The sequence below is a fragment of the Quercus suber genome, unplaced genomic scaffold (assembly GCF_002906115.3).
Source record: "Quercus suber isolate HL8 unplaced genomic scaffold, Cork oak 2.0 scaffold_278, whole genome shotgun sequence".
NCBI classification, from domain to species: domain Eukaryota; kingdom Viridiplantae; phylum Streptophyta; class Magnoliopsida; order Fagales; family Fagaceae; genus Quercus; species Quercus suber.
Window position 1 is genome coordinate 654,083 of NW_027069734.1, and position 13,356 is coordinate 667,438.

General features: G+C 35.3%; 1 protein-coding gene across 1 annotated transcript; it reads left to right on the top strand.

Annotated features, from left to right (window-relative positions):
- Positions 1 to 176: 176 nt before the first annotated feature.
- Positions 177 to 4,042, top strand: LOC112026714 (amine oxidase [copper-containing] gamma 2). Its single transcript, XM_024059397.2, has 4 exons — positions 177 to 1,720; positions 2,005 to 2,118; positions 2,601 to 3,148; positions 3,682 to 4,042. Exons 1-4 carry the CDS (start codon positions 398 to 400, stop codon positions 3,890 to 3,892), a joined length of 2,196 nt encoding a protein of 731 aa, XP_023915165.1. The 5' UTR covers positions 177 to 397; the 3' UTR covers positions 3,893 to 4,042.
- Positions 4,043 to 13,356: the final 9,314 nt, after the last annotated feature.

Consider the following 13,356-nt stretch of genomic DNA (forward strand, 5'->3'; position numbering starts at 1 on the left):
TTTATTTAGATTTTTATTTTTTTTTTATTTTTTGGTAATTACAAAAAATAGTTTTTTTTTTTTTTTTTTTTTTTTTTTTTTTTTTTTTTTTTTTGGTGGTAAACCTTTGTACCTTATCAATTCATCTGAATAGGAAAATAAAATTTTGCCTCTATCTCCATTCTCTATAAATGGTCTGTCGTCTGCTATATACTAATACGATGGCCACATTTTGAATTTGTTCTTAAATAAAACAAATTGGGTACAAACCCAAACACCACACGCACCCTCATTAGATACTCTTTAAGCTCGTCCTTCACACCCTCACTTACATAGCCACTCTGATCAGTCTGGACTCTGGAGACCCTTCATTTCACGTATTCAGAGAGAGAGAGAGAGAGATATAGAGAGATAGGCCATGGAAGCTAGAAACCTGCTCCGCTTTCTGGTTCTTTTTCTCAGTATCGGTCTTGTCCTTATCTTCACCTGGGTTCACCTACCGTCTACACCACCCAACCCGACTGAGCTTCTCGACTGCACCACCAACTCACCATGGTGCACCTCCAAGAACCGCTTCCAACCCAAACAACCCAACCTCCTCAAAAAGTCACCGAAACCCACGCGCCGCCACAACCACGCCTCTGACAAACCTCACCACCCTCTAGACCCCCTGACCATCCAGGAAATCAACGAACTCCGCTCCATCCTCACCTCCCACGCGCTCTTCAAGTCGTCAAGCTACGCGCTCCACTCCATCGAACTTGAAGAGCCCGAGAAACCCCTTGTCCTGAAGTGGAAAAAAGGCGACCCCTTGTTACCCAGAAAGGCCACCGTGGTCGCACGTGTGGACGGCAAGTCACACGTGTTAACTGTCCACCTCGGCACCCAAGAAGTCACCGTACACGAAACCAGCTCTCACTCCGGTTACCCCACGATGACTATCGAGGACATGACCGCTGCCACGCTGGCACCACTCGCTAACGCGGACTTCAACCGCACGATCATACAGCGTGGGGTTGATCTAACGGACCTCGCTTGTTTGCCGATTTCGACCGGTTGGTACGGCGAGTCCGAGGAAACCAGGAGGTTGATTAAGGTACAGTGCTATTCCATGAAGGGCACTGCAAACTTTTACATGAGACCAATCGAAGGGTTGACTGTGCTCGTTGACTTAGACACGAAACAAGTGGTGGAGATTTCAGACAAAGGCAAGAACATACCGATTCCAAAATCGGGAAACACAGATTACCGTTACTCAGCTCAGGAGCTCCATCAAGTAATAAACTTATTCAACCCGATATCCATTGAGCAACCCAAGGGTCCGAGTTTTACCATCGAAGATGAGCACTTGGTGAAATGGGCAAACTGGGAATTTCACCTGAAACCCGATGCAAGAGCGGGTGTGATAGTTTCTCGGGCCAAGGTCCGAGACCCGGATACAGGGGAGCTCAGAAATGTGGTGTACAAAGGTTTCACATCTGAGTTGTTTGTGCCTTACATGGACCCCACTGATGCATGGTACTTTAAAACGTATATGGATGCTGGCGAATACGGGTTCGGGTTGCAAGCCATGGCACTTGACCCGCTTAATGATTGTCCGCGGAACGCGTATTATATGGACGGTGTGTTTGTGGCAGCTGATGGAACACCGTACGTCCGATCAAACATGATTTGTGTGTTCGAGAAATATGCGGGTGATATTGGATGGCGTCACTCAGAGAGTCCCATCACTGGCATGGAGGTGAGTATTTTTTAACATACTCAGATGCATGTAAAAATTATTGACATAATTTTGATTGAGCATCAATTATATAATATATGTAATACCAGTAATTAAGAAAAAAAATAGTGAATTTTATTTATTTATTTTATATTATCAGATTTATGGATGGCGAATTGGTTAAAAACAAGTCTATTTGGATGAAAAATATATGAGCCATTGGATAATAATCATTTTTTGGTATTTTGGTGTCACACTAATGGTCATCTCAACTTTGTTTTGTTTTGCTTAATTTCTTTTGGCAGATTAGAGAAGCAAGGCCGAAGGTGACGTTGGTGGTTAGAATGGCAGCATCGGTCGCGAACTATGATTATATTGTTGATTGGGAGTTCCAAACTGATGGGCTAATCAGAATTAAGGTTAGTGATTAATTATTAGTTTAAATAATCTTATTGTAAAAGAATAGTATGAAAGTGCACCATGTTATGCTGGTCTATGGTATGAAGGCTCTTAATCAAATTTAGTTTAGTTTCTAATTGAAATTAATAAATTAACATTTTTTAATAGAAAATGGAAGAAAGAATATATTTATATAACGACAAAAGTTGGTAGCAAAAAAGCATATTACATCTGGAATGATTTGAATCTTTCTTGAATCAATTGTTTGCATCGACTTCCTTTATGTGTATACACAGCTAATTTACTATTATCTTGGATTCCTTTGTGACACTTTCCATGAATCTTTTTCCTTTTCTTTTCTTTTGTTTTTTTCAACAGAGAAAAATCCTAACCATATCTTCCTGTTTTATTAGCAAGTGGATGATTTTGAGGTTGTATATTTTCAACTTTTTCTGTCACTATATAGCTTGTGAGCAGAGCTTATCACAATTAATGTTCACAGGTTGGACTTAGCGGTATTTTGATGGTGAAAGGTACCACCTACGACAACATAAACCAGATTTCCAACCAAGAAAATCTATATGGTACCCTTTTGTCCGAAAATGTTATAGGTGTTATCCATGACCACTACATCACATTCTATCTAGATATGGATATCGATGGCTCAGATAATTCCTTTGTTAATGTAAACATTAAGAAGCAGCAGACCTCACCCGGTGAGTCACCTAGGAGGAGCTACTTGAAAGCCATAAGAAATGTGGCTAAGACAGAGAAGGATGCACAAATTAAGCTTAAACTCTATGACCCGTCCGAGTTCCACGTGATTAACCCGTCAAAGAAGACACGGGTTGGGAACCCGGTTGGATATAAGGTGGTTCCTGGTGGCACAGCTGCTAGTATGCTTGATCTTGATGACCCTCCCCAGAAGCGTGGTGCCTTTACAAACAACCAAATATGGGTCACTCCCTATAACCAGAGTGAGCAATGGGCAGGCGGGTTGTTTGTTTACCAGAGCCAAGGTGAAGACACTCTTGCAACATGGTCCGAAAGGTATGTTTCTTTGAAAAATTAAACTCCCAGAACTTAGTTTAGTTTGTAACAAGTATGGGTTTTGAAATGAATCAAAGAGCAAAAAGGTCACGTGATTGCCTTCTTGTGGTGTAGTATGTATTTCATACATTGGAAAAGTCATGCGATTGCCTTATTAGGGTGAAAAAAGTATCTCATATATCTCATATATGTATTATCGCCCTTGAAATCCACGCAGTTGTGAAAACATAAAATGTGAAAAGAGAGGATAAACATATATCAATGCATGGAATAATTACTGGTTGTGGTGGTCTAGATTTCGGTTTGATGTTTTAACTTCACCTTTAAAAAATAAAAGTCACGCCTTTTTCATTGACTTCTTGCAGTATGATATGACATTCTTCCATTACAATTCAATGGCAAATGTAGCGTGCTTTGAATTTCATGTAACTTGAAAATGTTGATGCTATAGTACATTGTTTTTCTCAATTCAGCTTGACAATTGAATATTTCAATTAGCTAAAATAATCTTATTATTGGGTTGAATTGTGCAGGGATAGACCAATTGAAAATAAGGACATTGTGCTATGGTACACGCTAGGCTTCCATCATATACCATGTCAAGAGGATTTCCCTATAATGCCAACAGTTTCATCAAGCTTTGATCTAAAGCCCGTCAATTTCTTTGAGAGCAACCCTATTCTTCGGATCCCACCTAATCTTGAGAAGGACCTCCCTGTTTGCGAGCCTGCTGATTCAGTTTGAAGAAGTATTCCTACTCCTTCATTATAGGGTCTGCAAATATGATGCAGCATAGTTGTACCTTAATCCATATACATATGTACATATTTTCAAAGTTTGATGAACAAATGGTTTTTGAAGGAAATAAGAGTTTTTGAAAATTTCAGAAATAAATTACAAATGGCATAGAAGGGATGAGACATATGTGAAAAGTTACAAACGACAAAGTGTTCGTAAAATAACATGATTAACAGTGATTGATGATGTGACAATCCCCACTTAAAAGTGATAGGAGTGAGAGTGATAAATACAATAGTTTTCAAATTAAAGGAAGTTAGCATATGAATAGAGAAGACGATAATACAATGGATAAGTGTTCTAGAGGATCAAAGATGATGCCCCCATGGTAAAGGTAACTACAATTAACTATCATTAACTATAGAAGTTTCAGGTATAAATAGTAGTTAACATTTCAAGCAAAAGACACATTCTCAGATTGATTATTCTTATTAAATTTTTTTTTATATTTAAATATAAGATAAAAATTTTACTTTAATTTAATCTAAGTGTATATGTGTGTGAAGTGACCACTGCATTAAGTATTTATATTTGTGAACTGATTACCGCATTAAGGGTGTGTGGTGGTTATTATCTTTACTCTTATTATCTTTAGTTTATGACATGCAAGCAACTGAGGCAAGTAAGTACTTCCGTTTCCATTACTAATTGTAGCTATTGTAGTTACTTTTGTTTGCATTGTTACTTTATTATGTTTGAATGGTAGTGTTTCTGTTTAATTACTCCCTTGATATATAATCTCCCTAGCATAATAAGCATTATCTTAATTTTATTTCCCGATGGCATTTAGCATCGATACCGCATTAAGTATTTATATTTGTGAACTGATTACCGCATTAAGGGTGTGTGGTGGTTATTATCTTTACTCTTATTATCTTTAGTTTATGACATGCAAGCAACTGAGGCAAGTAAGTACTTCCGTTTCCATTACTAATTGTAGCTATTGTAGTTACTTTTGTTTGCATTGTTACTTTATTATGTTTGAATGGTAGTGTTTCTGTTTAATTACTCCCTTGATATATAATCTCCCTAGCATAATAAGCATTATCTTAATTTTATTTCCCGATGGCATTTAGCATCGATACGGTTTGTTATACCGTTATAGTATTGATCACTTTTGTTTGTAGTTAAGAAACTCATTAATTGCTCCACATTTGTTTCCCTTATCTAACATCGATGTATCGGTGTTTCCTTGCAAACACAGCACCCAAAAGCCACGACAGAATACCCTTATACTTGACTTCTCTCTGTTCTTGCCAAACTTTACCTCCTTAAGCTTTGATTGTAATGGGTCGGAGTCCTTTGAAAGCTTGGGTTGCTAGGTTAGGCCACCCAAGTTAGGCATATTCACCTTGCGAATTGGATATGATTGTGTGTTGTGGCTTGTTTGCGGTAGACTCTTGAAACCGCCGAGTTCTTTCTTGGACTTGGATCCCTTTCTATTATGCCATGTTGAGCTCTCTAAGTGGCATGAATTTGTCTAGTTTTCCTAGTTTTATTTATTTATTTATTTATTTTATTGGCTTGGGCCATTATGGGCTATTGGTAGGGTCATATTATGGCAAATTTAGGGTTATTCTTTTTGCGGAGTTCCTTCTATTTTTCCTTTTGCTGGTCTTATTGGCCGTTGTTTTAGTTTGGGCTTTGTCCCCTCATGGGCCCACATGATTTGGACTTTTCATGGGCTTAGGCTCATTGTAGCTCGTGGAAATATTAGGGTCGGAACACAAATCATTATTCTAATTTATATTTTTATAATTGATTTTAAATTCTATTCTATATTTAAACACTTCAATATAATCTTCTTTTGTGTCATATATTTTTCTAAATGGTAGAGTAGATAGTTCCATATACAAATGCAACTAGTCGCTAACCCGTACTATGCATAGAAACCTACCTATTTGTGTTGTAAACTAAAATAAAATTAAATTGATTACGAAACTATATCATTGCATGAATTTCTTTTGTTTAATTTCAATTTGTGTTACAATTTGATGAAGAAGCCATTGCTTGAATGTGTAATGACTTATAAAAAAATTTGATGACGTTGCAAAAAAGTAACTAATAAATTCAGATATTAAAGAATATTGGAATTAAAGAATAATTCAAAAAAATATTAAAAAAGTCAAAAGATTAACTGCTTAGAAATTATTGAAATAAAACAGAATGTATATAATTACACAATAGAGAAATATAATAGAAAGATAAGTTACATTCAAAAACATTATCCATGGTTATAACTATTGAAATCTGCTAGAAAAGTTTCAGATATTGCAAAAAAAAGAACCCCAAAAAATGCCGATGTCAAAAATTACAAAAGGCAAAAAATATTAAAGAAACAAAAGATTCAAAACCTACAAATTATATATATATATATATATATAATATGTGTGTGTGTGTGTGTGATTACACAACAGAGAAATATAAGAGAAAGATATGTTACCCTCAAAAGAATAATTCATGGCTATAGTCATTGAAATTTGCCAAATAGTTTTAGATATTGCAAGAAAGTAACTCAAAAATTCAAATGTTCAAACTTTCGAAAAGCCAAAAATTATTAAAGACTCATAAGATTCACTTCCTATAAACTATTGAAACAAAACAAAATATATATGATTACACAATAGAAAAATATAAGAGAAAAATTGATTACCTTCAAAAGAATAAATTATCAAAATTTGCCAAATGTGTTTAAATATTGCAAAAACTAAAGCAAAAATTTAGATGTTAAAACTTCCAAAATGCCATATATATATATATATATAAAGAATTAGAAGATTTAAAGCCTAGAAGTTATTGAAACAATTCAAAAAATATAGGACTATTCAAAAGAGAAATATAAGAGAAAAGAAAGTACATGAACTCATAAAACAATTAGTTTTAATGGTCTAAACTTTAAACCATAAAAAAAAAAAATCATAAACAATTATAAGTGTAGGATTTGGTGGTTTATGGTTGTATAAAAAGATATACCAAGATCACTTTTTAAAAAGTACATGAAAAACTATAAAACAGACTCCTTTTTTTTTTTTTTTTTTTTTTTAAAATTTTCCACCCAATATTAGGTTGTGTTCCTAGCTACCCTGCAAAAACAAAAGGAAAAAGGAAAGAAAAAAGAAAAAGAAAAAAACCATGAAAAACCATAAAACAATAAGTTTTAATGGGTCTAAGCTTTAAACAATGAACAAAAAAATAATCATAAATAATCATGGATGCGGAGTTTGGTGGTTTATGATTGTATATTTATAAAGCCCTGGCTTGATTAAAAAAAAAAAAAAGGAAAAAAGAACCGAATTCATGAACAAAACTAACCGGTCATATATGTAAACACCATAAGCTAACAAAACAATTAAATATACAAATAAAACTAATAATAAATAATTGAACACTCACACAAAGGCCAGAGTGGTGAAAAGATTTGTCTTCATATTTGTTTGAATCTTTGAGAGAGATTATAAACTTTATATTCAAAGAAGCTTATTTATAAGCCAAAGATTAAAAAGAAAAGAGACGCAAGGGAAGAGAGCACATATTTAGGGTTTTTGTGTTTTACGCTTTTACTGACTTAAGTTTGCAGTGCTAACGTATTATTGGTTTTTTCTTTTAACTAGTCGCTAACCCGTGCGATGCACAAGATTCTTTAAAAAGAAAAAAACAATATTGCAATTATCATTTGCTGGACTAAATCAGAATGTCTCAAGACTCACTAATCAAATAATACAACTAAATGGAGAAGACTCAAGCATAACATAAAATCTTCACTAATTCAAATATTAAACATTGTCAAACCTAGTACACAATATGCTTGTGCCAATAAAAGAAATCATGTATATTAGCTTCATAAAAATACATACATGCTGAAAAGATTAAACAAATAAGCAAATTGCAATAATGATCGCAATCTTATTTTCATAATAAATAAATAGAATATAGTTACTAATGTCAAATTCTTTTGCTATGACTCAAAAAGAGTAGAGAAAGAACATAATACAACAAATTTGCATTATATAGAAGAATAGATCATATATTTATTTACATAAAACATTGAGTTCTATAATTGTTATTTAGAACAGAGAAAACAAGTATTTGACCTCACGCCACATGGAGAGAGAAAGAGAGTAAGGAAGCTTTTACAAATTTGAATCAAAAGAGGATGTTCATAGCATCTTGATTTTGCTCCTTCAATCCCAATTTTGCAAAGCTCACAAAAAACCAATAGGAAATTGGTTGTCAATTGAACTGAAGGTGAAACAAAGAGAAAACAAATCTCTCCATTTACTTTTAATAGCTTACCATCATTAGGAGCGGAGACAAAGGAGAAGGTGCACTAAAGGCGAAGCATAGAGACTGGAGAGAGAAATAGATGAGAAGCTAAGGTTTTCCTTTTTTTTCTTCTTCTTTTCTTCTTTTTTTTTTTTTTTTTTTTTTTTTTTTTTGTGTGATAGGAAGGGGCTATGGTTTTTGATTTGAGGGTTTTCTGCGTATTAGTGTTATCATGGGAAATTTTAGCACAGCTCCAAAATAAGTTTTAATAAACCATCTCTTTTAACTGATTTTTTTTAACCAAAAAGAATTGTTGAAATAAACAGAGTATTTATAGGAAGATTTATAAATAGTAAACAGATGCAGGACATGACTAATCTATTCTAGAACAAAAATTAAAGCATGATGGCATTAAAGTTAGATAAGTTTGACTTGTATAAAGAGAACATGAATCTTCACATTCCCAACCATGTCTCTTGTGCTAAGATACCATAGATACTGTTTTTTCAAGATCATGAACAGACTTTGCCAATAAAGCCTTCTCCACGTTAAACCCTTTTGCTTTGCCTTGAAATAGTTCTTAGAAGTTAAGTAGACATTAAACATAAGTGATTCCCAATTTAAAAATTAAGCATAAGTTATTACACTTGAATGGTGGCCAACACAATTCAAAGCATACCACATCAATGATTATGTTTGTTCAACATTAAAACAATGCTAGAATGGAGGGGCATAAAGCATTTGAACCAAAATAGACAGAAGATTGAAAGCAATCACCAACCTTATTAGATCTTAGAATATCTATCAATCCACCAGTGAACTTCTAACCAATGGCCATGTGATAAGGAAAGGACCTTGTAGCCTCCTTTAAGTCAAATGGATTGTGTATGCACGTGGCAGCTGTAAGTGGTGTATTCTCTCTAGCTTCTACCAAGTACTTCGTCAACATGTTTGCACCATATTCCCAGCCAATGGCCATCAATATAATCCATGGCCTTGCCTTATTGATGAACTGTATAGCTGTGGAGATATCATCGCTGTCAGCAGCTGTAAATAACTTGCAGAAAATAGAATAGTAAAGAAGCTCCTACTATTAGCACATTCAAAAGAAACCTGTATTAGATGATTCTCCTATCCATGAACCTGAGCATGAGATTGATTAAAATTTACCATGAAAACAACTACTTTGAAGTAAAAGCGGCAAGGTTTCCTCCCATGCCCACACCACTGAATTTTTAAAAAAAAAAATTAAAAAAATGGTCAGTCCTAATTCACCCCACACATTTGGAATGCGATCCCTCATTGCTGGATGTGGTGAAATGAAAAACCATGTAAAGTATATGTCATGGTAAGAACATGGAAAGACATACTTACAAAGATGCCCTTAAATCAATGTCATATTAGTGAAGTTAAAATTTTCTTAACAGTGACTTATGAACAATTATGAAGCATATATAAATCATTAAACAATTTTTTTTTAAAATCAATTACATAGATAACAAATACTCACAAAGCCTTGGCAGCTTCTCAAAATTATCAAAGGAAATAAAAACTCAATCACATAGCCTTGGCTATATTTGTCTGTAAGGTTGAATTTATTCAATCATGTATTGACTTTATTCCATGCCAAATATTCTTGTAATTTAGCAATTAGATACCCTGTATTTAGGTGGGATATATATAAGGGTAGTGTGTGAGAGAGTGTAAAGAAAACTCAAGATGTGTGTAATTCAAAGGAGTCTCGCGATTGGCTCACGATTGGCAAGTCGCTAGAATGACACACGTGTGAAGCATGCAGGGGAGTTGAAGGGTCATGACAGCTAGAGCATTACAGGACAAAACTTTCAGTCTGGCCAGGCAGTTAGCTCGTGACTCAGACTCGCGACTCGTTCCAGTTGCGAGGTTGAGTTTACAGAATGCCTTGTTTGATGAAAACTGACTTTTCGCATTCTTCATACACACTACTATAAATACCCTTATATCCACGAAATGTAGATAGCTTCCAAAAAAAATTTTGAGAGAGAAACCCTAGAGAAAAACAAGATTGACTTATCCACAATCTTTATCATTTGATTCTCCAAATTCCTCTACTCTCACCCTCTCCATTGACATATCCTTAAGAGGTATATTTGCCAAATCCTTATCTCACCATACCCATATAAGTGAGGAGGTGTTTTGGTGCTTGGAAAGCAGTTCAGAGAGGATCAATTCATTTGGTTGATGCAATGAGCTTATTGCGGGATCTGGTAAGCTAGAGAAGACAAGGTTTGGTGTAACCCTGTTGGAGTAAGAAGCTTGGAGGGCTTAGGTGCACTGGGTAGATTAGGCTTGGAGGTTCTTCTGCTATTCATGTATCTCAACTTCAATCTCTAGTGGATTATTGATCGCTTGGAGGGGGCGGAGAGGTTTTTCGCTGAGTACTTCGGTTTCCTCTTCGATAACACATCGTCGTGTTATCTTTGTGTTTGCATATCTTTTTCCTTTCTTTACCTTTTAATTGCTATTGTGTTTGTAATTAATTATGGTTTAGAGTGTGTTACCAATTTGGCTATAGCTTATATTTCATATTCCGCACATATATTGTTTGATTATAAGCTTATGTTGGTATTTTTGTATTTGGGGGTCTAAACATTCATTGGTGTTTTATACGCGATTTGAACTTTCAATTGGTATTAGAGCGGGTTCAACTGATGCATTTGTTGTGGTTTAATTACCTTAGTGCGATCCTAGACCCCTTTTGAGATGGATCGATCTCAATCTTTTAATGCTCCTCCATACTTTGATGGGAGCAACTATGCATTTTGGAAAGTCCGTATAAGGGAATTTTTATATTCCATTGATGAAAGTGTTTGGAATACTGTAGATATAGGATGGACTAGGTTGGAGGCCGCCAAATCTGAATGGGATAAGGCAGTCCTTGCGGCAGCTAATGCTAATAGCAAGGCTTTAAATGCTATTTTCTGTGGTGTTTTTCTTGATGAGTTTCACAAGATTTCTCATGTTACAATTGCCAAGGAGGTGTGGCAAATCTTGGAGTCGACCTATAAAGGCACCAAAAAGGTGAAGGACACCAAGTTACAAATGCTAACCACACGCTTTGAAGAGCTGAAGATGAGTGAAGACGAGTCATTCGACTCATTTTATGGGAAGCTAAATAAGGTGGTAATTGGGAAATTTAACTTGGGAGAAAATACGGAGGACTCCAAGATTGTGAGAAAAATTCTACGATCATTATTGGAGAGATTCCATGCAAAGGTTACTGCCATTGAAGAGAGCAAGGACTTTGACGAAAAAGAAAGAAGAAAGAAGCAACGATGCAAAACCTAGCAAACTAGAGAAGTAACAACGAAGCAACCCAGGCAGCGAAAGCTCCAGGTGATGGCGATGAAGGCTTTAGGCGAGGGAAATCGGATCGGACTTAATATGGGTGTGGTTTCTCGCCGCCGCTTCGGTGATGTCGTTGCCGCCCTAGTGGAGGAGAAGAACATGTTGGAGTTCTAGAGAAGAAGAAGAGCTAGAGGAGAAGATCTGATCCAATCAGGTATTTGTTTTGGGTTTTGTGTTTGGTTTTGTTCATGGGTTTTTGGGGCATGGAAGTGAAGAGTGGGATGGCAAGAACTTAGATCTGGAGAAAGTAAAAAAAGGAAGGAAGAACAAGAAAGTGAAGTCTCTGATCAATTCTTGAAGCAAAACGAAATCATGTCCTATGAACTCAATTTCTATATAATAGAACTCGAGTCCCTTAGACTCAAGTTCTACCTCTACGTGGACAAATTTCCACGTCAGCTATAGCACGATATTGAAATAATTTTATCGATTAATACATCCCATCCACGTGTAAAGTCACCATTAATGGCAGAGCAATAATGCTCACCAACGGCTACACTACTGTTCAATTACTAGCTTTTATTTTTTTCCCTCATTTCTCTATAATTTTCTCTTTCCCTTACCATTATTTTTCAGCCTCAATTGTTCTCTATTTTCCAGCTTCCTCCATTGTTCTCTATTTACCTTACCATTATTTTTTTCCCCCTCATTTCTCTCTTACAACGTGAACTCAAATATTTAACCCATGAGACTGAACATGCAACAGATCAATCGGGGAATAAAAATCACCAGACTCATCGTCACAAAACCCAATTATGACACAACAGACCCTTCATTCATCATTAGCCAAGCAAAATATTTCAAAAAACATAGAGAGGGAGATAGATTGGAAAATTTTATTTATTTTTATTAAAATGCTGATGTGTAATTTTTTAAAAGCCAAAATAAAATTTATTATTATTATTATTATTTTATTAGCCACTTCAGCATTTTTTATATAAACAGTGCACTTCGTCTGCCACATAGGAATTTTATGTTAGTGAGCTGACGGCAAGAACCAAAATGGATATGATTTTTCATTTTCAGGGACTTAGGTAGGCACGACTAAAAGTTAAGGATCAAAACAATAATTGACCCAAAATGTAGGGACCAAAAGTAAATTTTCACATATCTTGTTTTAAAGGAATTAATAGGTAATAATTAGAAGGAATTTGTTAGGACATATATGTTTTCACTTGTTAAGAACATATGTCACTTATTTATGTAAATTGGCTAATCCTTTGACAAAACGCACTCTACTTGTAATTGGGTAGTTCTAGGTGTTTTTAATACTTCAAGAAACAAGGTTTCAAGGTCAAGTGTTGAAGTCATCAAGTCTGTTCAAGAAAAAGCAAGCTGAAGTGAAATTTCATTAAAGCTAGACACCTTCTCGACAGCTACCTCAACACCTGCTATCTGTTGAGATTTAAAAACTCAGATTTCCAATCTAATTTTCTTGGGATCCATGAATATGTTTTTGGGCCTTCTTTTCTTCTAACCCTAAACATATAAAAGGATTGTTTTAAGAGCCGTCAAGTGTGACACAAGTTGCAAAATCATTGAGCAATCTCTGTTCAAGCAAATTGTGATCAAAAGACGAAGTTCTTGACCTAGTTTATCTTCCTTCAAGAATTTGCTGTGTATTTGCACCGTAGGGTTTTGTAACCAAGCATCTTCCTGCTATTCATCATAAAGGATGAACTGAAGAACTTTGCAGCCAACCTTTCTTCCTAAGTTGGTGTTCTGAAGTCGCGTACTGGGATTCGCGCATTGGTTAATCA